The sequence below is a fragment of the Mugil cephalus genome, chromosome 15 (assembly GCF_022458985.1).
Source record: "Mugil cephalus isolate CIBA_MC_2020 chromosome 15, CIBA_Mcephalus_1.1, whole genome shotgun sequence".
NCBI classification, from domain to species: Eukaryota; Metazoa; Chordata; class Actinopteri; order Mugiliformes; family Mugilidae; genus Mugil; species Mugil cephalus.
The window spans coordinates 12937509-12960625 of record NC_061784.1 but is presented as its reverse complement, the minus strand read 5'-3'; the positions used below and the strand labels follow the sequence as shown (position 1 = coordinate 12960625).

The window sequence follows — 23117 nt, the reverse complement described above, 5'->3', positions numbered from 1 at the left end:
ATCATGCATAATTAACACAAAAAATTATTATTTTTCCTTTTACAAATTTGACAAAATATTAAGAACAGACAACACAACAAATGAAATTTGTTTTTAAATTGCTGTTGTGCTGAAATTGGTGATATTTAATAATTACCTAGAGGGAGAACTTAGTTTCATGAATGCAATTCATTGTACGATGCTATGTTCCAATCTAAATGTGACCATTTATTATACTTGTAACAGCCAAGTAGGTATATAACTAAACTCTAAAATCACTGAATAAACTCTTCATGTTTAATGTTTATAGTATTTGTACTATGTTGGAGTAACCCTGTAACCTCTACAAATACATTTAAAATGTATTCTCACATATGAGGAGAGCAGCTTTGTTTAGCTTAATAGTTCAATTGAACATGCATATCACTATGAAGGTACTGCTGTAGAGAAGATAAAATGTTAATATTATACGGAGAAAAGTATTTGATGTGTTCGATTATCAATGGTCTCGCTTTTTTAATAGCTCCTTTCTACATATTGGTACTCAAATTTACTTGACAGTCACTGACACATCTACTCATTCGCTCATGCAAGCACACCCACCATTCACACCCACCAGTGCCACGCACTTGGAGCAACTCGGACAACCATCTGGTTCATGGACAGCCTGCTCTACTGAGCCACAGCCGCCCTGATCGGCCTCAACATTAATTACACTAGAAGGATGAGTAAATAACATAAATAACATTGACCGTCTTGTAACAATGCAATGTGTGCTGGGAAATACTTGGACCTGGCTTTACTAAGACTGTGTCACTCACCCACCTAGACCTGGTCCAAATCCACCAGCCGACTGGGGCCTTTCTGTGCTGAGTTTGCATGTTCTCCCTGTGTTTGCGTGGGTTCTCTCCGGGTACTTGTATGGGTACTAATTGGTGATTCTAAGTTGGCCGTAGGTGTGAGTGTGGTTTCTGTTTCTGTTTCTGTCTCTGTGTTAGCCCTGCATTAGAGTCATGACCTGTCCAGGGTTTACCCTGCCTCTGCCCTAGTGACAGCTGCTATAGGCTCTAAAGGACAAGGGGTTATAGAAAGTGAAAATTAGTTACAAAGATATATCTGGAATAGGAAGCAGTAGGTGTTGGGCAATCTCAGATCAGCATGTTCAGACATTACCTCTGGTGTCCCACAAGGGTCAATCTCGGGACCAAAATTGTTTATTGTATGTGTATATATATATAACATTATGCAAGTCTCTAATGCACTGACATTGATGGTTTTTGACAATGGTACGAATATCTTTTGTCGCGGAGAGGATTTGCAGCAGGTCTTAGATGTTATAAGTTGTGAAATGTTGAAAATAAAATGTTGATTTAATTCAAATATCATTAAACCTAAGCAAAACAAAGTGTATGATTTTTGAAAATACTAAGGTTTATATGAAAATTGATTTCAGAGAAATTGAAATAGTTTATGAAATCAACTTCCTTGACATTTGTATTGACCGCAAACTGTGCTGGAGACCCCACATAAGATATATATAGATATGTTCAAAGATCTCCAGAACAGTTGGAAAAATGGGAAAAACTAGACAAATCTTAGATCAGAAAACTTAATACACTTTTTGCTGCACACTTATTGTCCCCTTTCTGTCATACTGTGTAGAAGTTTGGGAAAATACTTATAAAAGCACTGCAGGATTAGCGCCCTACGAAAAAAGATCAATGGGGATAGAACATAACTCTCAGTACTGGGAGCAAACAAATCACTTGTTTTTGAAGTCTGGCACCCTGAAATTTCGGGACCTAGTACTTTCTAGAACAGCTCACATTATATTTAAAGCTTGGAATGACCTCTTACCAAAAACATTAAAGATTTTTTTGAAAACAAGTGGCAACGCATATGTTTTAAGAGGGCAACTCAAATTCAAAACCCCCACTATCCATTGAGAAAGATATTTCAGTTGTCTGATCAAAACACAACACGATTTAATTCACTAACTATAATGAATTGTTTAAAGTGTTGAGTGGAATAGTGTCCTGTTTTTTATCTGATTTACTTTTTGTGTCATTAGCGATTGAGCATCCAGTGGTCATAATTAACAGAGTCAGTTACATCATTTCACCAATAACTCAGTGGCCACGTAACACAGCAACCTGTGGTTCCTTACTGAGAAATGAAGATATAAATAGCAGGTCTCTCACAGTGCTGTTCACTTTTGTGCACTGTGCATTTAGGTGTGAGTTTGGTTTCAGACATTTGTATCAAATAACTGTATCTTTCTTTATTATCTGTCTTGTTAGTTTCTCTTTTTACATCAAGGGAAACGCCTATTCACAATGGGCTCAGAAGAGAAAGCCATGGCCGTATTGAACACCACATTTGTTCGTCCTGCAAAGTTCTATCTGAGTGGGTTTTCCAACATTCCTCATGTAAAGTATTACTACGTCTTCCTGTGTTTTGTCTACATTGTGACTGTTATCGGGAATGTTTTCCTCCTCTCAGTTATTTACCTGGTGAAGACTCTTCATACCCCAAAGTACATGATTGTGTTCAACCTGGCTTTGACAGATCTGTGTGGGAGCACTGCTCTCATCCCAAAACTCTTGGACTCATTTTTGTTTGACAGGAGATACATCGTCTACGAGGCTTGTTTGAGTTATATGTTCTTTGTTGTGTTCTTTGGTGGTGTGCAGTCGTGGACACTTCTGACTATGGCATATGACAGATTTATAGCCATTTGCTTCCCTTTAAGGTATCACAGTTTTGTGACTACAAGGTGTATCTCAGTGTTTTGTGACTGAAGATTTTGCTGGCAATGCTGCTGTTTGTATTCTTGTTGAGTCTACGCTTGGTCTCATTGATCGCCTGTCGTTCTGTGGATCTTTGGTGATAAAAAGCTTTTACTGTGACCATGCACCAGTATTTCTTCTGGCCTGTAACGATACATCTTTAAACAAAATCGTGGCATATGTTGTTTTTATTTCTGTCTTATGTATTCCTCTTATATTAATAGGGCTCACTTATGTTAGCATTACCATCGCTCTGAGCAGGATCGCGTCAGGAGAAGAACGTATGAAAGCTCTGAAAACTTGTAGTTCTCACCTGATTCTTGTTGCTGTTTTCTTCCTACCACTGGTGGGCACCAACGTGGCTGCAGTGACCTCTACTGTCCATCCAAACGCTAGGATCATAAACTCCTCTTTGACGCACACCATCCCTCCGTTTCTTAATCCTATTGTTTACTCTCTGAAGACAGAAGAAGTACTGAGGGCTATCAAGAAGCTTTGCAAAAGAAATGGACTTACTAACAAAACCACGAAATAGTGAAATTTATCACTAGACTATAATGATGTATGAAGTGTTTAAGTTGAAATTGTTACACTGTTATTTTTGCCTTTCCTGTACTGTATCACAAGACCAAATAAAATAGTTTAATTATATTGTACTAGCTAGATGACATAAAGCTCACTATTACAAAATGAAATCACCGATGTCATTATACTTTGTTTACAATATGACACCTTTCAAAATCATCAGGAATATGGTTTACCTATATTGTAAGATTTTGGTATTCATAGGATGGAGCTTAGGGTTTGATTGCATGGATATTAGAATCCCAGGTATTGTTATTTTAATTATTTATGAAAAATTATGTTATATTTTAAATCGTCTAAGTCTTTTCATATTCTTTAAATCTCAGCTCATGTCTTGAGTGTGGGAGTGAGTGAGACGCAAGATCAAAACTAAAGTGAGGGAAACGTGGATGAAATTAAGGAAACTGCTTTCTCTAAATCATCATTGTGTGATCACAATAATAATAAGTTGTCAGGCCGAGACTCGAAGCAGTACTCAGATCCAGAGATATTAAATAACAAAAAGGCTTTTATTGAATTCACCGGAGAACTCAGACAGAGTGACAAACAAATGGCTATAAAAACCTGGACACTAACTCTGAATAATGAGAAACAAAAAACTCTCCAGGAGGAGGAAAAAACTCTAATCAAAAGAAACAAATCGAGAAACACAAAACGCTCAGAATGGAGGAAAAAAGAAGGACTATGAATCTAAACTATGGAAAGAATTAAACAAAAAATCACTCTTCGAGAGGTGTAAATGGCTTACTTGGGCAACTACTATGGCTGTGGACATGGAACAAGGCTCTGGTGCAGGACAAGGACAATGACACTCTGGCACAAGACAAGGGGAACACAGACTACTTAAACACATGGAGGGAAATAGGGGACAGGTGGAAACACTTAGGACAATCAGACTGAGACACATGAGGAAGGGCAAGTGACCTGAAACGAGAGGAGAATTACTTTTCAAAATAAAAGAGGAAATGACAGGACAAAACAAACCCAAGACAAGACACCCTCAACACGGTGTGACATAAGTCACTCTGACTTTTGCATTACTAAATTTCCACTATTGTCATGAAGACTGTCAGCAGGTAGTTGTAGATTCAGTTCTTACTGAAATATGTGTATTTGGACAAAACACAACGCAATTTAAATAGCTAAATATATCCAATAGTTTTGAAGTTTTTTTTCTATTGTATTGACAACAACATTTTAGTCAGTGGGCTAGGCTAAATATCAAAAACACAGTGTTTAATTCAAGCCAGTTTCACAGCACCATAAACAACAACAGCATCCTCCTACACGATCATGCTGTTGAATCGCCCCCATTCTTACGTCATTTCAACATTTTCTATAGGATTCAAATTTTCTGTAGTATTAAAGTCTTGGCCAGGGCGGATCTAAGATTGTGAGAGATCCGTGGCTTAGCCCAGAGGGAGAAAAGAAATATGCACAAAGATCTTTTTTTGCAAGGTGAGCCACAGCTGGCATAAAGGAAGGGGTCATAATATTGTTGTAATACAGAAAACTTCAACTAAGCAACTTTAAGGATCCACGGACTTGTGTTACATCTGCTGAAATTGTGCTGACATTGATTGTTTTTGCGGATGGTACAGTATGAATATCTTTTGTTGTGGAGAGGATTTGCAGCGGGTGGTAGATGTTGTACGTTGTGAAATGTTGAAAGTAAAATGTTGGTTTAATTTAAATAAGCTATGATTAAACTTGAGCAAAACAAACTGTATGATTTTTGAAAATACTAAGGTTTATATGAAAATTGATTTCAGAGAAATTGAAATAGTTTATGAAATCAACTTCCTTGACATTTTTATTGACCGCAAACTGTGCTGGAGACCCCACATAAGATATATATAGATATGTTCAAAGATCTCCTGCACTGTTGGAACAATGGGAAAACCAGACATATCTTAGATCAGAAAAATACACTTTTTAATACACTTTTTGCTGCACACTTATTGTCCCCTTCCTGTCATACTGTGTAGAAGTTTGGGAAAATACTTATAAAAGCACTGCAGGATTAGAACATAACTCTCAGTACTGGGAGCAAACAAATCACTTGTTTTTGAAGTCTGGCACCCTGAAATTTCGGGACCTAGTACATTTTAGAACAGCTCACATTATATTTAAAGCTTGGAATGACCTCTTACCAAAAACATTAAAGATTTTTTTGAAAACAAGTGGCAACACATATGATTTAAGAGGACAACTCAAATTCAAAACCCCCACTATCCATTGAGAAAGATATTTCAGTTGTCTGATCAAAACACAACACGATTTAATTCACTAACTATAACGAATTGTTTAAAGTGTTGAGTGGAATAGTGTCCTGTTTTTTATTTTTTTTTTTACCTGATTTACTTTTTGTGACATTACTGATTGAGCATCCAGTGGTCATAATTAACAGAGTCAGTTACATCATTTCACCAATAACTCAGTGGCCACGTAACACAGCAACCTGTGGTTCCTTACTGAGAAATGAAGATATAAATAGCAGGTCTCTCACAGTGCTGTTCACTTTTGTGCACTGTGCATTTAGTTTCAGACATTTGTATCAAATAACTGTATCTTTCTTTATTATCTGTCTTGTTAGTTTCTCTTTTTACATCAAGGGAAACGCATATTCACAATGGGCTCAGAAGAGAAAGCCATGGCCGTATCGAACTCCACATTTGTTCGTCCTGCAAAGTTCTATCTGAGTGGGTTTTCCAACATTCCTCATGTAAAGTATTACTACGTCTTCCTGTGTTTTGTCTACATCGTGACTGTTATCGGGAATGTTTTCCTCCTCTCAGTTATTTACCTGGTGAAGACTCTTCATACCCCAAAGTACATGATTGTGTTCAACCTGGCTTTGACAGATCTGTGTGGGAGCACTGCTCTCATCCCAAAACTCTTGGAAACATTTTTGTTTGACAGGAGATACATCGTCTACGAGGCTTGTTTGAGTTATATGTTCTTTGTTTTGTTCTTTGGTGGTGTGCAGTCGTGGACACTTCTGACTATGGCATATGACAGATTTATAGCCATTTGCTTCCCTTTAAGGTATCACAGTTTTGTGACTACTAGAGTGGTTGCTGCAATGCTGCTGTTTGCGTGGATTTTCTTGTTGAGTCTAGTGGCATTTGCTGTGGGGCTCATTGATCGCCTGTCGTTCTGTGGATCTTTGGTGATAAAAAGCTTTTACTGTGACCATGCACCAGTATATCTTCTGGCCTGTAACGATACATCTTTAAACAACATCGTGGCATATGTTGCTTTTATTTCTGTCTTATGTATTCCTCTTATATTAATAGGGCTCACTTATGTTAGCATTACCATCGCTCTGAGCAGGATCGCGTCAGGAGAAGAACGTATGAAAGCTCTGAAAACTTGTAGTTCTCACCTGATTCTTGTTGCTGTTTTCTTCCTACCACTGGTGGGCACCAACGTGGCTGCAGTGACCTCTACTGTCCATCCAAACGCTAGGATCATAAACTCCTCTTTGACGCACACCATCCCTCCGTTTCTTAATCCTATTGTTTACTCTCTGAAGACAGAAGAAGTACTGAGGGCTATCAAGAAGCTTTGCAAAAGAAATGGACTTACTAACAAAACCACGAAATAGTGAAATTTATCACTAGACTATAATGATGTATGAAGTGTTTAAGTTGAAATTGTTACACTGTTATTTTTGCCTTTCCTGTACTGTATCACAAGACCAAATAAAATAGTTTAATTATATTGTACTAGCTAGATGACATAAAGCTCACTATTACAAAATGAAATCACCGATGTCAGTATACTTTGTTTACAATATGACACCTTTCAAAATCATCAGCAATATGGTTTACCTATATTGTAAGATTTTGGTATTCATAGGATGGAGCTTAGGGTTTGATTGCATGGATATTAGAATACCATGTATTGTTATTTTAATTATTTATGAAAAATTATGTTATATTTTAAATCGTCTAAGTCTTTTCATATTCTTTAAATCTCAGCTCATGTCTTGAGTGTGGGAGTGAGTGGATGCAAGAACAAAACTAAAGTGAGGGAAACGTGGATGAAATTAAGGAAACTGCTTTCTCTAAATCATCATTGTGTGATCACAATAATAATAAGTCACTCTGACTTTTGCGTTACTAAATTTCCACTATTGTCATGAAGACTGTTAGCAGGTAGTTGTAGATTCAGTTCTTACTGAAATATGTTAATTTGGACAAAACACAACGCAATTTAAATAGCTAAATATATTCAATAGTTTTGAAGTTTTTTTTTTCTATTATATTGACAACAACATTTTAGTCAGTGGGCTAGGCTAAATATCAAAAACACAGTGTTTAATTCAAGCCAGTTTCACAGCACCATAAACAACAACAGCATCCTCCTACATGATCGTGCTGTTGGGATATGGAGTTGCATTGTAAAGAGTGTCCTCAATGGAGGACTGTGTTGTGGTGGAGGTGGCTGAAGTTACTGCGTTTTTTTTTGGGTCTTTTGCTCCTTCAATACTTTGTCATAGACCAGTTTATGGCAGAACTTTAAATGCACAAGACAGAGGTGCGTTCACGGTGCTTTTACAGCGCAGGAACTTGCATACACGTCGTACGGCATATTAATCGTTTTTCTTCGATTACAGTGTTTTATGATCGTGAGAAGCCAAAATCAAAATCGCGATCAAAATTCGATTAATCATGCAGCCGTGCTTTCGGAATGCGATCCTTGTCCCAGTTTACATGCAGTGGAGATCTTTGTTGCTGTTAACCTTCTTCTGTGACTGGCTTTCTTGGAGTTTACTTTTTTGGGGTCATACGCCAGCACAGCGGTTGCTGTCTAGTTTAACTCCAATTAAGGCGTATGCATGCGGGTGAAAATTGATTTCTGGTCGCATTATCTGGGTGTCTTAATCAGATAAGGACAACTCCGATGTTAGCTGGAGTAACATACTTACACGCGCTTTGTCCAGTAATATTCCGATTAAGGCAATAATTAGTTTTTTTTCACGTGCATGTCAACATGCTGATTGAATGAGGAGGACAGAGCACTCTTCTTCTTGGCAGAGCAAAGGTTATGCTCATAGGTTACTTTCCCACCGCTGCTGCCTCTACTACTGCAGGAACGGCTACACGGTGTGGTCAGTGAAAGAGGTGAACGGACCTCGTTGTCGTTGTTTTGCCCCTACTATAAAACGTTGGGGGCTTTGACCAGGGGCTTGAGCAGACTCCTTCACGGTGTGTAAGCAATGTCACATTTCTTGAGTCGAGGGGCTTAACTGAAGGCAACTCATCTCTAACACTATCCCATTGCACAAAGAGACGTCTAAACGACGTCTTTTCCAAGTCATTTTTTCCGTCTAATTCAGGTCACATGAAGGTGCAGACTGTTACTCCAGACGACAACTTTTTTTTGACGTCTACTGCACATTCATTCATGACGTCTACAGTACGTCCTTCCCACTGCGCAGAGACGTCTGAACAACATCTTTTCCAAGTCTTTGTTGCACCTCTAATTCGGGTCACCTGAAGGTGCAGACTGTTACTCCAGACGACCTCTTTTTTTGATGTCTACTGCACGTCCATTCATGACGTCTACAGTACATCCTTGTAAACGGCAGTTAGCATATTTCAATGGACTTGGACTTGGTTTTGGCAAGAATCGACGAGGGAAACACATATTTTAGAGAATATACTAATACACTCACACACCAAGACCATGAGTATTATTTCAAAAAGTTGACTCTGATGGGACTACATTCACGGACCTCCACTCTCACTCACTGGATGGACGATTTGACCAAAGGAGGACACAGAGGGGACAAAGTCTGGTCAGTCTTTATCAAGTGAAGCCTTTCCATCAAAGATATTACAAGAAATAAGTGGAACCACTATGGAGGGTAACGTAGTAAATGCAATTTCTGCTTGGAGATCCCTGAAACTTATAACTAACATTGCGTTAGTTAGCGGTTAGCATTAGCATTAACGTGTAACAAAAATCCCCCAGATAATGATTAATTTAACATAATTTGTTAACAGGACTGCCCACCATGCAATAGGCAGACATTTACATGGACCTAATTGAGAAACCCAGCAGCTACATAAAAGTTGAAGGCATAAACATCATTAGATACCTATAACAATGTCTTGAATAGATATGTGCAAGATTTACAGTAGGAGAATTTGAAAGATGACTTTTGTCAGTTTGAACACAGAGGGGCTGTCTTTATCAATTGAAGCCTTTCCAACAAAGATATTAGAAGAAGTAAGTGGAACCACAGTGGAGGATAATGTAGTAAAGCAGCTTAAGCTTGGACACTGCTGAAACATGCTTCATTGATGCCAAAGAGTGAAAATTCTCTTGAGCTTTCTAGAAGATCCTCAAAGGTTCTTTCAAAATTCAGTAGTACTTGAGCTTTGCACGACTGTCACAGAAGCCCCAGTTTCATCAGAAGAAAAGCAGCCTCAAACTAACATGCCTGGGTGTGCGTGCATGTTGCCAGCCTGCCCCAGAGGTCGGACAGATGAAGAGTAGGGAGTTAGTTGTCACAGCAACCAAGGGAGCAACCAGAACTTAGCAGAAAGGCCTGCATCTCCTGTAAAGTTGTTTCCAGCCTCTTTTTCGTTTTTATGATGTCACTGTTGTGCCATATTTTTCCATTTGGTGATGACTGACACTCAGTTTATAGGTACTTGTGCAGTTAGGTTATTTTAGGTTTGTTCTTTTATATTTTTTTCCCCTTAAATGCATCACATCAGTTTTGTGTGGAATCTCAGTAACCTTCATATTGACTGAATTTATCTAATCATCATGACAGTCTACTCAGTGATTTGCAGTATAAGGTTTCTGCGTTGCATTAATTTTTAATGCCTTAATGATTTTGTGTTCCAGTGACAATAATTAACAGTTGCATCAGCTCATAGATGACACAAAGTGTGGGGCAGTTACATGTTGAAGTGTATTAATAACCCATTTAGGACCATGTGACAGCTACCTGCAGTGTTTCTGCCCCACAGAGGTAAAATATAAATGGCAGACCTCTCATAGTACACCTTAATACACATTAGTGTACTTCATAGTGTCAACAATTATTCCTATGAAGCAACTTCATTGTGTTTTATTGCTTTATTTAAATGAGTTATTTTCTCTTTTTACATCAAGGGAAACATATTTGTGACGAGTTTAGAAGGGAAAGCAATGGCCGTATCTAACACCACATTTGTTCGTCCTGCAAAGTTCTATCTGAGTGGGTTTTCCAACATTCCTCATGTAAAGTATTACTACGTCTTCCTGTGTTTTGTCTACATCGTGACTGTTATCGGGAACGGCCTCCTCCTCTCAGTTATTTACCTGGTGAAGACTCTTCATACCCCAAAGTACATGATTGCGTTCAACCTGGCTTTGACAGATCTGTGTGGGAGCACTGCTCTCATCCCGAAACTCTTGGACACATTTTTGTTTGACAGGAGATACATCGTCTACGAGGCTTGTTTGAGTTATACGTTCTTTGTTGTGTTCTTTGGTGGTGTGCAGTCGTGGACTCTTGTGGCTATGGCATATGACAGATTTATAGCCATTTGCTTCCCTTTAAGGTATCACAGTTTTGTGACTACTAGAGTGGTTGCTGCAATGCTGCTGTTTACGTGGATTTTCTTGTTGGGTGCAGTATCATTCCTGGTTGGAATTATTGATCGCCTGTCGTTCTGTGGATCTTTGGTGATAAAAAGCTTTTTCTGTGATTATGGCCCGGTATATAGTCTGGCTTGTAACGATAAGTCCTTAAGTTACACAGTATCATTTCTTATTGTCACTATAATTGTCTTCATTCCTCTTATTTTAATAGCTATCACATATGTTTGCATCTCCATCGCTCTGAACAGGACTGCGTCGGGAGAAGAAAGACTCAGAGCGCTGAAAACTTGTAGTTCTCACCTGATACTTGTTGCTGTGGTTTTCCTACCAATTGTGGGCAACAAGATAGCTTCATTAGCCTCTAACATCCATCCAAACGCTAGGATCATAAACTCCTCGTTGACACGCACCATACCTTCTTTTCTTAATCCTATTGTATACTCTCTGAAGACAGAAGAAGTGCTGAGTGCTATCAAGAAGCTTTGCAAAAGGAATAGACTTACTAACACAACCACAAAATTGTGAACTCTATCACTGCTATCACGTTGTCTACAGAAGCCCTAAGCGGTCGTACAGTCACACGTATTATCTCCTCCATTTTCCTGTGATAACGAGTTAATTTCCTCTGTTTTCTCAAGATCTCCACAATTGATATCTAGCAAACATTAAAGCACAAAACAAGCGGCTCCCCTTACAGTAGACCTCTTACATTAGCCTATTATTATTGTTATTACAACATTACTTACAACATTTCTTACATTAGTGTTCAGGGCATTAATTGGTCAGCAGGTCAAGCGTGATGGAACTCTCTCAAATTAAATATATCAAGATCTCGAGAAAACACAACTTTGTTTTCCAGAGATAATGAAATAAATGACTCTAGATCCCAAGAAAACAGAGGAAATGAACTCGTTGTCACTGGTAGTATGTGTGAATATGCACTTAGGGCTTCTGTAGTAATTCTCTCTAAATGTCATCATATTTTGTTGCATTGCTTAAAAATAATTTAAATATGGAAATTCATTTAACCATCTGTCTTGTCTATTTTGTAATTGTACAACTGAGCGGCTGCAACACTATTAAATGATCTCAATTAATTCTGTATTTTACATTGCAATATACATGTATAGTATATATACTGACATTACGTTTTCACTGATTTTCAATCTTGGAGTCCTCATACTCTATCTAAAAGTTATCTCAAACAAACATTGTGTTAATCACACCTCATCATCAATTTTTGCAAAATGTTACTGTTCACCACAAACAGCCAGGGTCGTATTTATATGTTTTGTGACTTTTAAATATTTATTTGATTCTTAAAAGTGGAGAGAGATGTGAAGTAATGAGGTTTGTCTCATGTTATATGATCCAAGGTGTGATGAATAACATACAGGGGGAAAAGGTTTTCCGACGCCCCATGCATTTGTGAAATATTGCATTAAGAATCAGTCCTACATCTTCAATTGCAATTTCTTTTAGTGTCACATTCAAAATACGACATTTTGGTACCAGTGATCCACTAATGAAGTCCCTGCTTTTTGTTAAAACAGCCATTTTTTCAATTGCTGTGATTCGTGTCTATATAAAGCCAGTATATTTGAAAGTTCTTGCCAGACAAAAGTGGTTAAAAGTGCAGATGCAGCCCTTGTTGCAGAAATACAGACGAACAAACAGCTTGGAAGACAAACGTCCAAAGGTTTCTTCAACAAGAAGTGACTGCATCGTGATCCACAGGTGCAGACCACATTCTGTGTGGTGCAAGCCAAAGAATTTAGAAGAATTAAGATTACAGGATTACCCCTGTGGGGAACATGCCAGCCAGGATTAGAGCTCTACTGCTGCTAATGGCAGGAGTACTAAATATTAATTTGATGATGTGATGGTTTATTTATTTTTTGTTCAGTTTTGAACACATTCACATGTTATTTGTTGACTATGATACAATGTTGAGAACTGACATATTGAACCTGTCAATAAAAAAAAAAAATGTGTGTGTCTGTCTAATGCAGCCACACCTTTTGAAACACAAAAAAAGATTCGTCCACAAGTATTTCATGATAATATTTGAGATATGTGATTTTTTTAAGGGTGTCCACCACTGTACTGAATGAAACCAAGACTGAAAGAAAAATGGACACAGTGCAGTACACAACCAATATTATTACATACTACTTGCAGGGCCTTTGTGATGCTCGCACACATTTAGAAGAGATGTTAATTCTTAATACTGTCTGGTGTGTTTATCTACATATATTGTATGTATCTTTATACAGGATCAGCTACCCTTGTTCTTACCTACACTTATTGTGTGTTTTATGTCTTGTGTGGTGTCATGGGACAAGTCATATTTGATTCTGTATTAGCTCATCCTTATCGAGTTGAGGGGGAGATGCAGAACTGAAGGAGAGGTGTGGTACTGCCTGGACAGTATCCACTCTTACATACGGAGGCCAACAACCAACCAACCAACCATTGAAACAAGATCTATTATAGTACATTTCATTATTACAATTAATGACAAGCTGTGGGAAAAGTAGCACCACGGGTTAATTTATAACTGATAACAGTATTTGATATTAATGGAGAAGAGGTATTCTTGAAGGTGCTGCTGAAACCTGGAATAGGAAACTGGAAACAGTAATTAATGTTAGCTTGGCACCATCTAGTGGTGAAGCTTTTCTTTACAGGGTTACAAATAACCAGCTAAACATGGTGCCACCTTGTCTAATACGCGTCTGCTTGTGTTTAGTCTTGTGTAGACGGCTAAAGGTTATCAGAAGATTGCAGGGTAGTGTAGCCTTTCACTTCTTTATCGGGTGTCAAAAAACAGATGATAGTTGCAAAGCCACCTCTCTCTGCTATTTGTCTCCTCTTTTTTCCTGGGGCGAATGTAGTCTCCTGATTTTGTCCAACAAGCAAACAAATTTTAAGAATTGATACTATTCATAATTCAGGAGAAAGTGTCTGTTCATGTAGACATGCGGTTCTTGAAATTTCGAGGCATTTGTATGCAGTGGAAATTATTCATTGAAAAGCTTGCACTGCACTCAAAAACCCACTAGATGGCAGGCACTCATTAATTTTTTACCATCGTTTGGGAAAATGCACTCACATTACTTGCTGAATAACATACAATAACACTTTGCAAATACATTAGGCTGTTCTGCCTTTCTTGTAAGCATATATGCAAATGTATTCACTTTTCCATACTTATAGAGCATATATTTTTATTTTAATACTGTATAGATACACATTTAATAAAAATATGGGCTAACATGACACATGTAATGACAAATTATGTTAAAAGCCCTAAAAATCAGCCCAGAACTGCAAACCTTTAAGTCTTACATTTTGCTCTTATCACTACATTTCTCCATGTAATATAGGTTTTATAGGTTTTATTTTTAATGACTAATGCCTAGGCTCCATTGGTGATCTCTTAAGGTTTTAAGAAGTGTGAAGTGGGAGTACAAACAAAATGTTGAACATCATATTTCTCTTTCAAACAAGCACATATATGAGCTCCTAAAATAAATAGTATGGGAAACCTGTTTAATACATATTGTATTTTATATAATGAACAGGTTGGTTATGCTGCAGTGACTTACTCTCACAACTGTGTGTGTCTTACTATGTAAAAGAATAACATTGTTGTAATAAAGGAATAGACAGAGATCAGGTTCATTAAAGTACAAGATTTATTAAAATGAGCACACATACAGTGTACGGTCACAGACACAGCAAATGAGTGTACATAGCAGCATATGATTCTCTATAGTTTGGTCACTTGTAGTCATGTATTTACTGTCTGAGTCCTGTCTACAACATCCACCTGCCCTGCACACAAACAATCAACCTTAGTCAACATGGACTTCAAATTTAGCATTTGACCTTTGGGTTTGACACTTAAGAGCTTTTACCAGCCTTGCCAGGTCAGAGTCAGCGGTGCTGCATAAAACATAACTCAGTTCTGTCTCAATCTTGCTGTGAGCTATGAGAGATAACTAAAGGAATTTATGTATGTATCTTATTCTTATGATTACATAGATAACAATGTTTAAAAACAAACAAGGATTACTCAAAATTCACACAAAACACTGAAGAAAAAGACAGACTATGGGGTCACGTTTCTGTGAAATACATAAGAATTTGCTCATTGAAAGTAGAAAAAGGACAAAAAAAACAAAAACAAAATCTCATCAGTCCAGTGTGTTCACTATGGGGTACAGCCACCAATGAGTGGTGGGTAATGACTTTAGCAAACAAACTTTTTACTGTCTAAGCCAAATCTTAATTGATCCCAGTTGCAATTACTAAAATTAAAACAATTAAAAGTAGGGAATAAGTGCTGGTATACAATGAATCATAGTGCATTTGTGTAGCTGTTTGTTGAAGTACACCAATGGCTGACAGAAACCTTTAGGGACTCATGCGTCCCTTCCGTTTAAAAACTCTCCAAGGTTTGCTCTTACTTTGGTCTACATCAACATTATTTTTTCTAAACCATGCCTGCATTCTGATTTTAATCTCTTTGGTCTTTAAAGAATAGACAATAGGGTTGATGCAGGGTGGGAGGCAAGAGGCCAACGACAGGCTCAGGACACGCTGGTCTGGATCAATGAGTCGCAGATAAAAGCCAATAGTGAAAATAATGAGGAGGGGAAAGTAAAACACAGCAACAAGAATCAGATGCTCAACACAAGTGGCCAAAGCTTTCACTCGACTGTCCAAATTTTTCATCCTGAACACTGTCACCAGGATGCTGACGTAAGAAAGAAGGATGAAAGTAAAGGGCAGTACAAGAAACAAGATGGTAAGCAAAGACGACACCCACCATTGCAGTGTGTAATCATTACAGGCAAGTCTAAACACAGGTGCGTAGTCACAGAAATAACTGAAAACTCTCACAGACCCACAGAAAGACAGTCGTGCCATTAAACTTGTCGAAAAAATAATTACTCCCAGACCAAACCCCCATGACACTCCAACAATACAACACATCCTCTGCTTTGTGTTGATTGAGTTTTGACGCAAAGGGAAACATATTGCAATCAACCGGTCATAGGAAAGTATAGCCAGTGCATATGACTCCAAAGTCGCAAAAGCATAATAGACATACATTTGCACTATACATAGGTTAAATGGAATAAAGTTGTCCTTTATGAGAAATACCTTGATCATACTGGGAATAGTACAAGTATTTAGTATTACATCAATCACTGCAAGGTTGAGAACAGCAAAAAATTTAGGAGTGTGCAAACAGTGATTAAAAACAATTGTGTAGATCACCAAACCGTTAAACAACACTGTAACTACATAAACAAAGGCTAGAAATATGAAGTAGACACTGATGGAAGGAAAAGTCTCAAATCCAATGATATAGAAGCCTGGAGGACGAATGAGGACAGAGTCATTTAAAACAGTCCTGAGAAAAGACATAGCTGGTCTCAACAGTCTGTGTTGGAGAATGACCTCTGCATAATAGATTTGTAGTCTGACACAGAAGGAAATCACATCATATTACACAATAACCATTAAATTCAAACCGGAGAGTGTTCAAAATACAAATGCAAAAACAATCTCCAAGTTCAAACAAGAATCGCTCAAGCTTATCTCATTACCTGCTACTGTGTGTGATGTTGTCTCCGTCAACAGAATGACTACGCCAACATCGACAATGTCGACAATATGAATACTTCATGGATCTCTAGAGATAATATGTTCTTCTGATACTTTCATGTATCAGCCTTTTAATTTGGTCTGTGGAGAGGAAGGTTGTAACCTGTCCCCACTCTGATCATCTCATCTTATCCTAATACGAAAAAGGTCATGCGTCAGCAGGGTGTAGCTTGACACACACACACATACACACACACACACACACAAATGGTTTATGACCAACTCAGAAAGAGAAGGAAAACAGCACAAGGTGTTGACCTGGGCCCCAAACTCACTAGATCCCAAACTGATCAAGGATCTGTAGGATAATCCACAGAGGCCCCTATCATCAACCCATAGGACCTAAAGGCCCTCACTAAAAACATCCTGTTCCCAGACAACACAGGACACCCTCAGAAGGCCCATGTCCACTCTCTGATGACTCAGAACTGTTTCTGGAGGCAAAATATTAGGAAGGTGGCTTTAATGTTGTACTTGATGGGTGTATGTAGTCCAGACCAGAAGATTTTTCTTGTTAATCTTCTGTTAACAGGTTGCCTATTTGCCTATTTAGTTGGTTTATAATTTGGCCATATGAAAAGCATCATGATAAAGAGTTTACAGTTCAGTATAATAAGACAAACTGAGATATTGAATGCTGAGTGAAGTATTGCTATTTTTAAACAGATAATGTTAGGAAAACTGCCACAATACAAATAACACACCACCACAATATGCATAACATCTGAGTAAATACGGCTTAGAACAGCTGGAATTACATTTCCAATACCATCTTAATCCCTGCCTCTCGCCCAATAACAGTTGGGATAGGCTCCAGCAACCTGTGCAACCCTATTGAGGATAAGTGGTTATAGAATGTAGATGATAAGACTTTTCTCCTCTTTGAACCATCATCTTACCACGGTGAACCCCAGGGGCTATGCTGTCTGGGACATTTTGCCCCTTACCCCGAGCTGTTAGATAAAGAACAGTTTAGAAGACCCTGAATGAAGAACAAGGGTCTGTGTACCCGGCCCGGGGGGTTACCAGGGCCCCTCCCTGGAGGCAGGCCTGGGGCTGGGGCTTGTGGGTGAGTGCCTGGTGGCTGGGCCTTCGCCCATGGCATTCGGCCAGGCCAAGCCCGAACTGAGTGCATGGGCTCACCTCTCTTTGAGCCCACCACCTGCATGAGTAGCATTAGGAGTGCAGTGCATTGTGGATCGGGCAGCAGACCAAGGCGTGGACCTTGGCGCTCTGATCCTGGGTTATGGAAGCCGGACCTAGGATGGACACAGGACTGAGCCCTGACAGGCGACTCCATTGCCCTGCTGGGGCAATGACAGCGTGAGCTGGAGGGAGGAATAATCTGCCTCATCTAAACCTGAGCGGTGTTCATTTGTTGGACTTTTGTGCAAGTCACAGTCTGTCCATAACTAATATTCAAACGTAAGGTTGTTCATCTGTGCTCTTGACACCATGATGGCCTAGTTTGTAGGTCAAGGGTCGACTTTATAGTCATATCTTCTAACCTGGGACCATATGTGTTGGACACTTGGATGAAGAGAGGATCACCACCTGGTGGTGAATTGGATCAGATGGTAGACCAGGTAGGCCCAAACGAATGGTAGACCTGGTAGGCCCAAACGAATAGTGAGGGTCTGCTGGTAATGCCTGGTGGAAGAACCTGCCAAGATGCTTTTCAACTCCCACCTCCAACTGAGTTTCAACCATATCCCAGGGAAGAAGAAGGAGACACACAGGGCATGGTAGGACTGTGGGTCTCCATAAGCAGCTGACGGTTACCGGATGGCTAAGTGTACATTGGGTCAAGGCATTTGCTGAGACAAAAACTGGGGCATGGGAGGAGTTCGGTGAGGCTATGAGAGAAGAATATTGGTCGGCTCCGATAAGATCCTGGCAAACCATTTGGCGTCTCAAGGGCCGCAGGCGGCAACTCACTCCCACCTTTTACCGTGGGGACAGGGAGCTGCTGACAGTAACTGGGGCTATTGTTGGCTGGTGGAAGGAATGGCTTTATAACCTTTGAACCTCAGATCGAGGAGGAACAATGCGGTTTTTGTCCCAGATATGGAACCATGGGCCAGCTCTTTACCCTCGCTAGGGTGCTGGAGGGCTTTGCCGTTATTACATTATGAGTCATTATTACATTATGATAATGCAACACTTTTCTCACAATATTAGCCATTAATACATTATGAGCTTTTATTACATCATGAGCGGCACCAGTAAGACTCATAATGCGTTAAGTTATTACATTAATACATTATGCGCAAAGTTGTTATTACGTTATGCGCTCATGATTTTATTACATTGTGAGATGTTATTACATTATGAGTCATTATTACATTAAGATTTGCTACACTCCAACCTAATGTTTTGTACTAAATCATTTTAATTTGAGTTGTACATGTTTAGTTTCATACACTAAAGTGTCAAAATGTACAACTTTAAACTTATTTTTCATTATCCAAATGTTCAGCTCCACTTATCTTTTAAGCTGGTGCACATGCTTTCTCTTGAACAGTAAAAGATATTCAACCATAACCATTCAGCTATCAATACAGAAAATGTGCAGTATGTGTTAAATTGTTCTATGCTGCTGGTCCTCTATCACATGTATGTGCACTTGCATTTGATGTTGGTACCTGATAATGTAATCATGTACTGGAAACAAATTTCTGCAGCTGCTGGCTGTGTGGTCATTGCATTATACCAGTGGGTCTCAATTATTTTCTGTCAATAAATAAAAAATAAATAAAGAAATATATCTAATTCCTAGAACTGTGGATGTCATCTTCCCAAATATTAAAAGTTGTTTGATAAATGAAGAACAAGGTTGTATTTTATACTGACACAATTTTGCATAAACAAAATGTTGAACATCCTATTTCTCTTTCAAACAAGCACATATATGAGCTGCAGTGACTTACTCTCACAACTGTGTGTGTCTTACTATGTAAGAGAATGACATTGTTGTAATACAGGAATTGACAGAGATCAGGTTCATTAAAGTACGAGATTTATTAAAATGAGCACACACACAGTGTACGGTTACAGACATTGCAAATGAGTGTACATAGCAGCATATTATTCTCTATAGTTTGGTCACTTGTAGTCATGTATTTACTGTCTGAGTCCTGTCTACAACATCCACCTGCCCTGCACACAAACAATCCACCTCAGTCGGCATGGACTTCAAATTTAGCATTTGACCATTGAGTTTGACACTTAAGAGCTTTTACCAGCCTTGCCAGGTCAGAGTCAGCAGTACTACATAAAACATAACCCAGTTCTATCCCAGTCTTGACCTCAGTGACTTCTTGGGGAGCTGTGAGACAGTGGGTAGAGAAGCAGCTTTGGACCTGAAGGATCACAAGTTGTGTCCATGGCTGAGATGCAATGCATGTGAGTGCACGCAGTGGAGTACAGTGCAACTAAATTAATTTTATTTATGCATGTTATTCTAATGATTACATGGATAACAATGTTTAAAACCATGTTAAACAAGCATTACTCACAATTCACACAAAACACAGAAGAAAAAGAGAGACTATTGGGTCACATGAAAGAGAGAGAGAGAGAGAGAGAGAAAATGTACATTAATATTGCATAATGTTGACCTTGCTTAAAGAAGATCTGTGTTTTCTTATTCAAAGTGGACAAAGACAAAAAACAGAAACAAAATCTCATCAGTACAATGTGTCCAATATCTGGTACCAGGGAGTGGTGGATAATGACTTTAACAAACAAGCCTTTTACTGTGTAAACCAAATCTCAGTCTCAGTTACTAAAATGAAAACAATTAAAAGTAGGGAAAAAGTGCTGGTATACAATACATTCATAGTGGCTTTGTGTAGCTGTTTCTTAAAGTACACCAATGGCTGTGACAGAAACCTTTATGGACTCATGTTTCCCTTCCTTTTAAAAACTCTCCAAGGTTTGTTCTTACTTTGGTCTACACCAACATTATTTTTTCTAATCAGTGCCTGCACTCTGATTTTAATCTCTTTGGTTTTTAAAGAATAGACAATAGGGTTGATGCAGGGTGGGAGGCAAGAGGCCAACGACAGGCTCAGGACACGCTGGTCTGGATCAATGAGCTGCAGATAAAAGCCAATGGTAAAAATGATGATGAGGGGAATGTAAAACACAGCAACAAGAATCAGATGCTCAACACAAGTGGCCAAAGCTTTCACTCGACTGTCCAAAGATTTCATCCTGAACACTGTCACCAGGATGCTGACGTAAGATAGAAGGATGAAAGTAAAGGGCAGTACAAGAAGCAAGAAAGTAAGCAAAGACGCCGCCCACCAATGCATTGTGTAATCGTTACAGGCAAGTCTAAACACAGGTGCGTAGTCACAGAAATAACTGAACACTCTCACAGACCCGCAGAAAGACAATTGAGTCATTATACCTACTGAAAAAGCAATTATTCCCAGACCAAACCCCCATGACACTCCAACAATACAACACATACTCTGCACTGTGTTGATTGAGTTTTGACGCAAAGGGAAACATATTGCAATCAACCGGTCATAGGCAAGTATAGCCAGTGCATATGACTCCAAAGTCCCAAAAGCATAATAGACAAACATTTGTACCAAACATAGGTTAAATGGAATAAAGCTGTCCTTCATGAGAAATACCTTGATCATGCTGGGAATAGTACAAGTATTTAGTATTACATCAATCACTGCAAGGTTGAGAACAGCAAAAAATTTAGGAGTGTGCAAACGGTGATTAAAAACAATTATGTAGATCACCAAACCGTTAAACAACACTGTAACTACATAAACAAAGGCTAGAAATATGAAATAGACACTTATGAAAGGAAAAGTCTCAAATCCAATGATATAGAAGCCTGGAGGACGAATGAGGACAGAGTCATTTAAAACAGTCCTGAGAAAAGACATAGTTGGTCTCCACAGTCTGTGTTTGGGGATGACCTCTGCATAATAGATCTGTAGTCTGACACAGAAGGAAATCACATCATATTACACAATCACATTCATGCCATTATAACCATTACATTCAAACCAGACAGTGTTCAAAATATATTCTCTCCAAGTTCAAACGAGCATCATTCAAGCTAATCTCATTACCTGCTTCTGCTGTGTATGATGTTGTCTCCACCAACAGAATGACTACACATCTGACAGACGACGGTATATATGTATGCTTCATGGATCTCCAGAGGTGATACGTTCTTCTGCTACTTTCAAGTAAAAGCCTTTTAATTTGGTCTGTAGAGAGCAAGATTGTAACCTGTCCCCACTCTGATCATCTCATCTTATCCTAATAAGAAAAAGGTCATGATATATTGTTGCTGTGAGAGTTAGCTAATTTTTTAGTTGAGTTTTGAGTTTTTATCCAACACTGTACACCAGTCTCCCACAACATTATGACCACTGACAGGAGATACAATGTTCGGCTGGGAAACGTTTTGACCTGATATTCGTGTGGATGTTACTTAGACTTTTACCACCCTCCTAGACCAGACTAGGCACCACCACCCCATGGCAATGACACCCCTTGATTGCAGCAGCCATCCCCAGCAGGATGCAGCTTGACACAGACACACAAAAAACAGTTTAGGAACAAATCAAAATACATTAAAAACAGCTGAGGTGGAATCCAAACTCACTTGTTTGCAGACTGTGGGATGATTCACAGATGGTCTTTTAGTACAGTAACACAGTAGGTTTACATGCATCTGAAAAAAATAATTATTGCCTTAATCCATAAGTAGTCCGTAAATAGAATGTCCATAAGTAGCATGTACATTGCATTATTGATTAATTATTGATTAAAAAAGCTGTAATATTATCCATCTGGTTGTAGTTGAAATGCTGGTCTGCCGCATGAACGATGGAAAGGGGACCGTATTAACAGACAAATATCGCTACCTAGTGTGGAGGACGAGGTCATGTTCCTGTCGGTTATTTGATTTTTTTTTAATATATTTATATTTATTTTATATATATATATATATATATATACATATATATTTGGGGGCTTTTAAGCCTTTTATTGAAAGTGAGAGTATAGAAAGACAGGAAATGGGGATGCAGAGAGGGGGGAACGACACGCAGGAGAATTTTGAATCATTTTGGTACCAATGACCACTAATGAAGGCTGTGCTTTTTGTTTAAACACACATTTTTCTCTTGCTGTGCTTCGTGTCGATTTAAAGTAGTACATTTGGAAGTTCTTCCGAGATAAAAGTGGCTAAAACAAGGAACCTCATGCAGGAAACATGCTTTAAGATATAGATCCTCAGCCAGAAAGGGTACAGCTGCCATTAGATGGCCAGTAAGTGCAGATGCAGTCCTTCAGCAGTTGGATCCACTCTGCAGAAATACAGACGAAACCAAACCAACAGCTTGGAAGACAAACCAAGATCTGGGCATCCAAGGGTTTCTTCAGCAAGAAATTACCTCATCTTGATCCGCATGTGCATGATGACAT

At 38.7% G+C, this 23117-nt stretch overlaps 5 protein-coding genes across 5 annotated transcripts; 3 read left to right on the top strand and 2 right to left on the bottom strand.

The window, feature by feature from the left end:
• Positions 1 to 2222: 2222 nt before the first annotated feature.
• Positions 2223 to 3413, top strand: LOC125021665 (olfactory receptor 51F2-like). Its single transcript, XM_047607789.1, has 2 exons — positions 2223 to 2739; positions 2783 to 3413. The coding sequence occupies exons 1-2, from the start codon at positions 2316 to 2318 to the stop codon at positions 3301 to 3303; spliced, it is 945 nt and encodes a 314-aa protein (XP_047463745.1). The 5' UTR covers positions 2223 to 2315; the 3' UTR covers positions 3304 to 3413.
• A 2431-nt stretch (positions 3414 to 5844) lies between these two features.
• On the top strand, positions 5845 to 7112 carry LOC125021663 (olfactory receptor 1-like). Its single transcript, XM_047607787.1, has one exon. The coding sequence runs from the start codon at positions 5986 to 5988 to the stop codon at positions 6961 to 6963; it is 978 nt and encodes a 325-aa protein (XP_047463743.1). The 5' UTR covers positions 5845 to 5985; the 3' UTR covers positions 6964 to 7112.
• A 1253-nt stretch (positions 7113 to 8365) lies between these two features.
• On the top strand, positions 8366 to 11489 carry LOC125021619 (olfactory receptor 1-like). Its single transcript, XM_047607740.1, has 2 exons — positions 8366 to 8485; positions 10494 to 11489. The coding sequence occupies exons 1-2, from the start codon at positions 8366 to 8368 to the stop codon at positions 11487 to 11489; spliced, it is 1116 nt and encodes a 371-aa protein (XP_047463696.1).
• Positions 11490 to 15386: 3897 nt separating this feature from the next.
• LOC125021618 (olfactory receptor 2AT4-like) lies at positions 15387 to 16406 on the bottom strand. Its single transcript, XM_047607739.1, has one exon. The coding sequence runs from the start codon at positions 16404 to 16406 to the stop codon at positions 15387 to 15389; it is 1020 nt and encodes a 339-aa protein (XP_047463695.1).
• A 3850-nt stretch (positions 16407 to 20256) lies between these two features.
• On the bottom strand, positions 20257 to 21769 carry LOC125021330 (olfactory receptor 2AT4-like). Its single transcript, XM_047607347.1, has one exon. The coding sequence runs from the start codon at positions 21560 to 21562 to the stop codon at positions 20543 to 20545; it is 1020 nt and encodes a 339-aa protein (XP_047463303.1). The 5' UTR covers positions 21563 to 21769; the 3' UTR covers positions 20257 to 20542.
• Positions 21770 to 23117: the final 1348 nt, after the last annotated feature.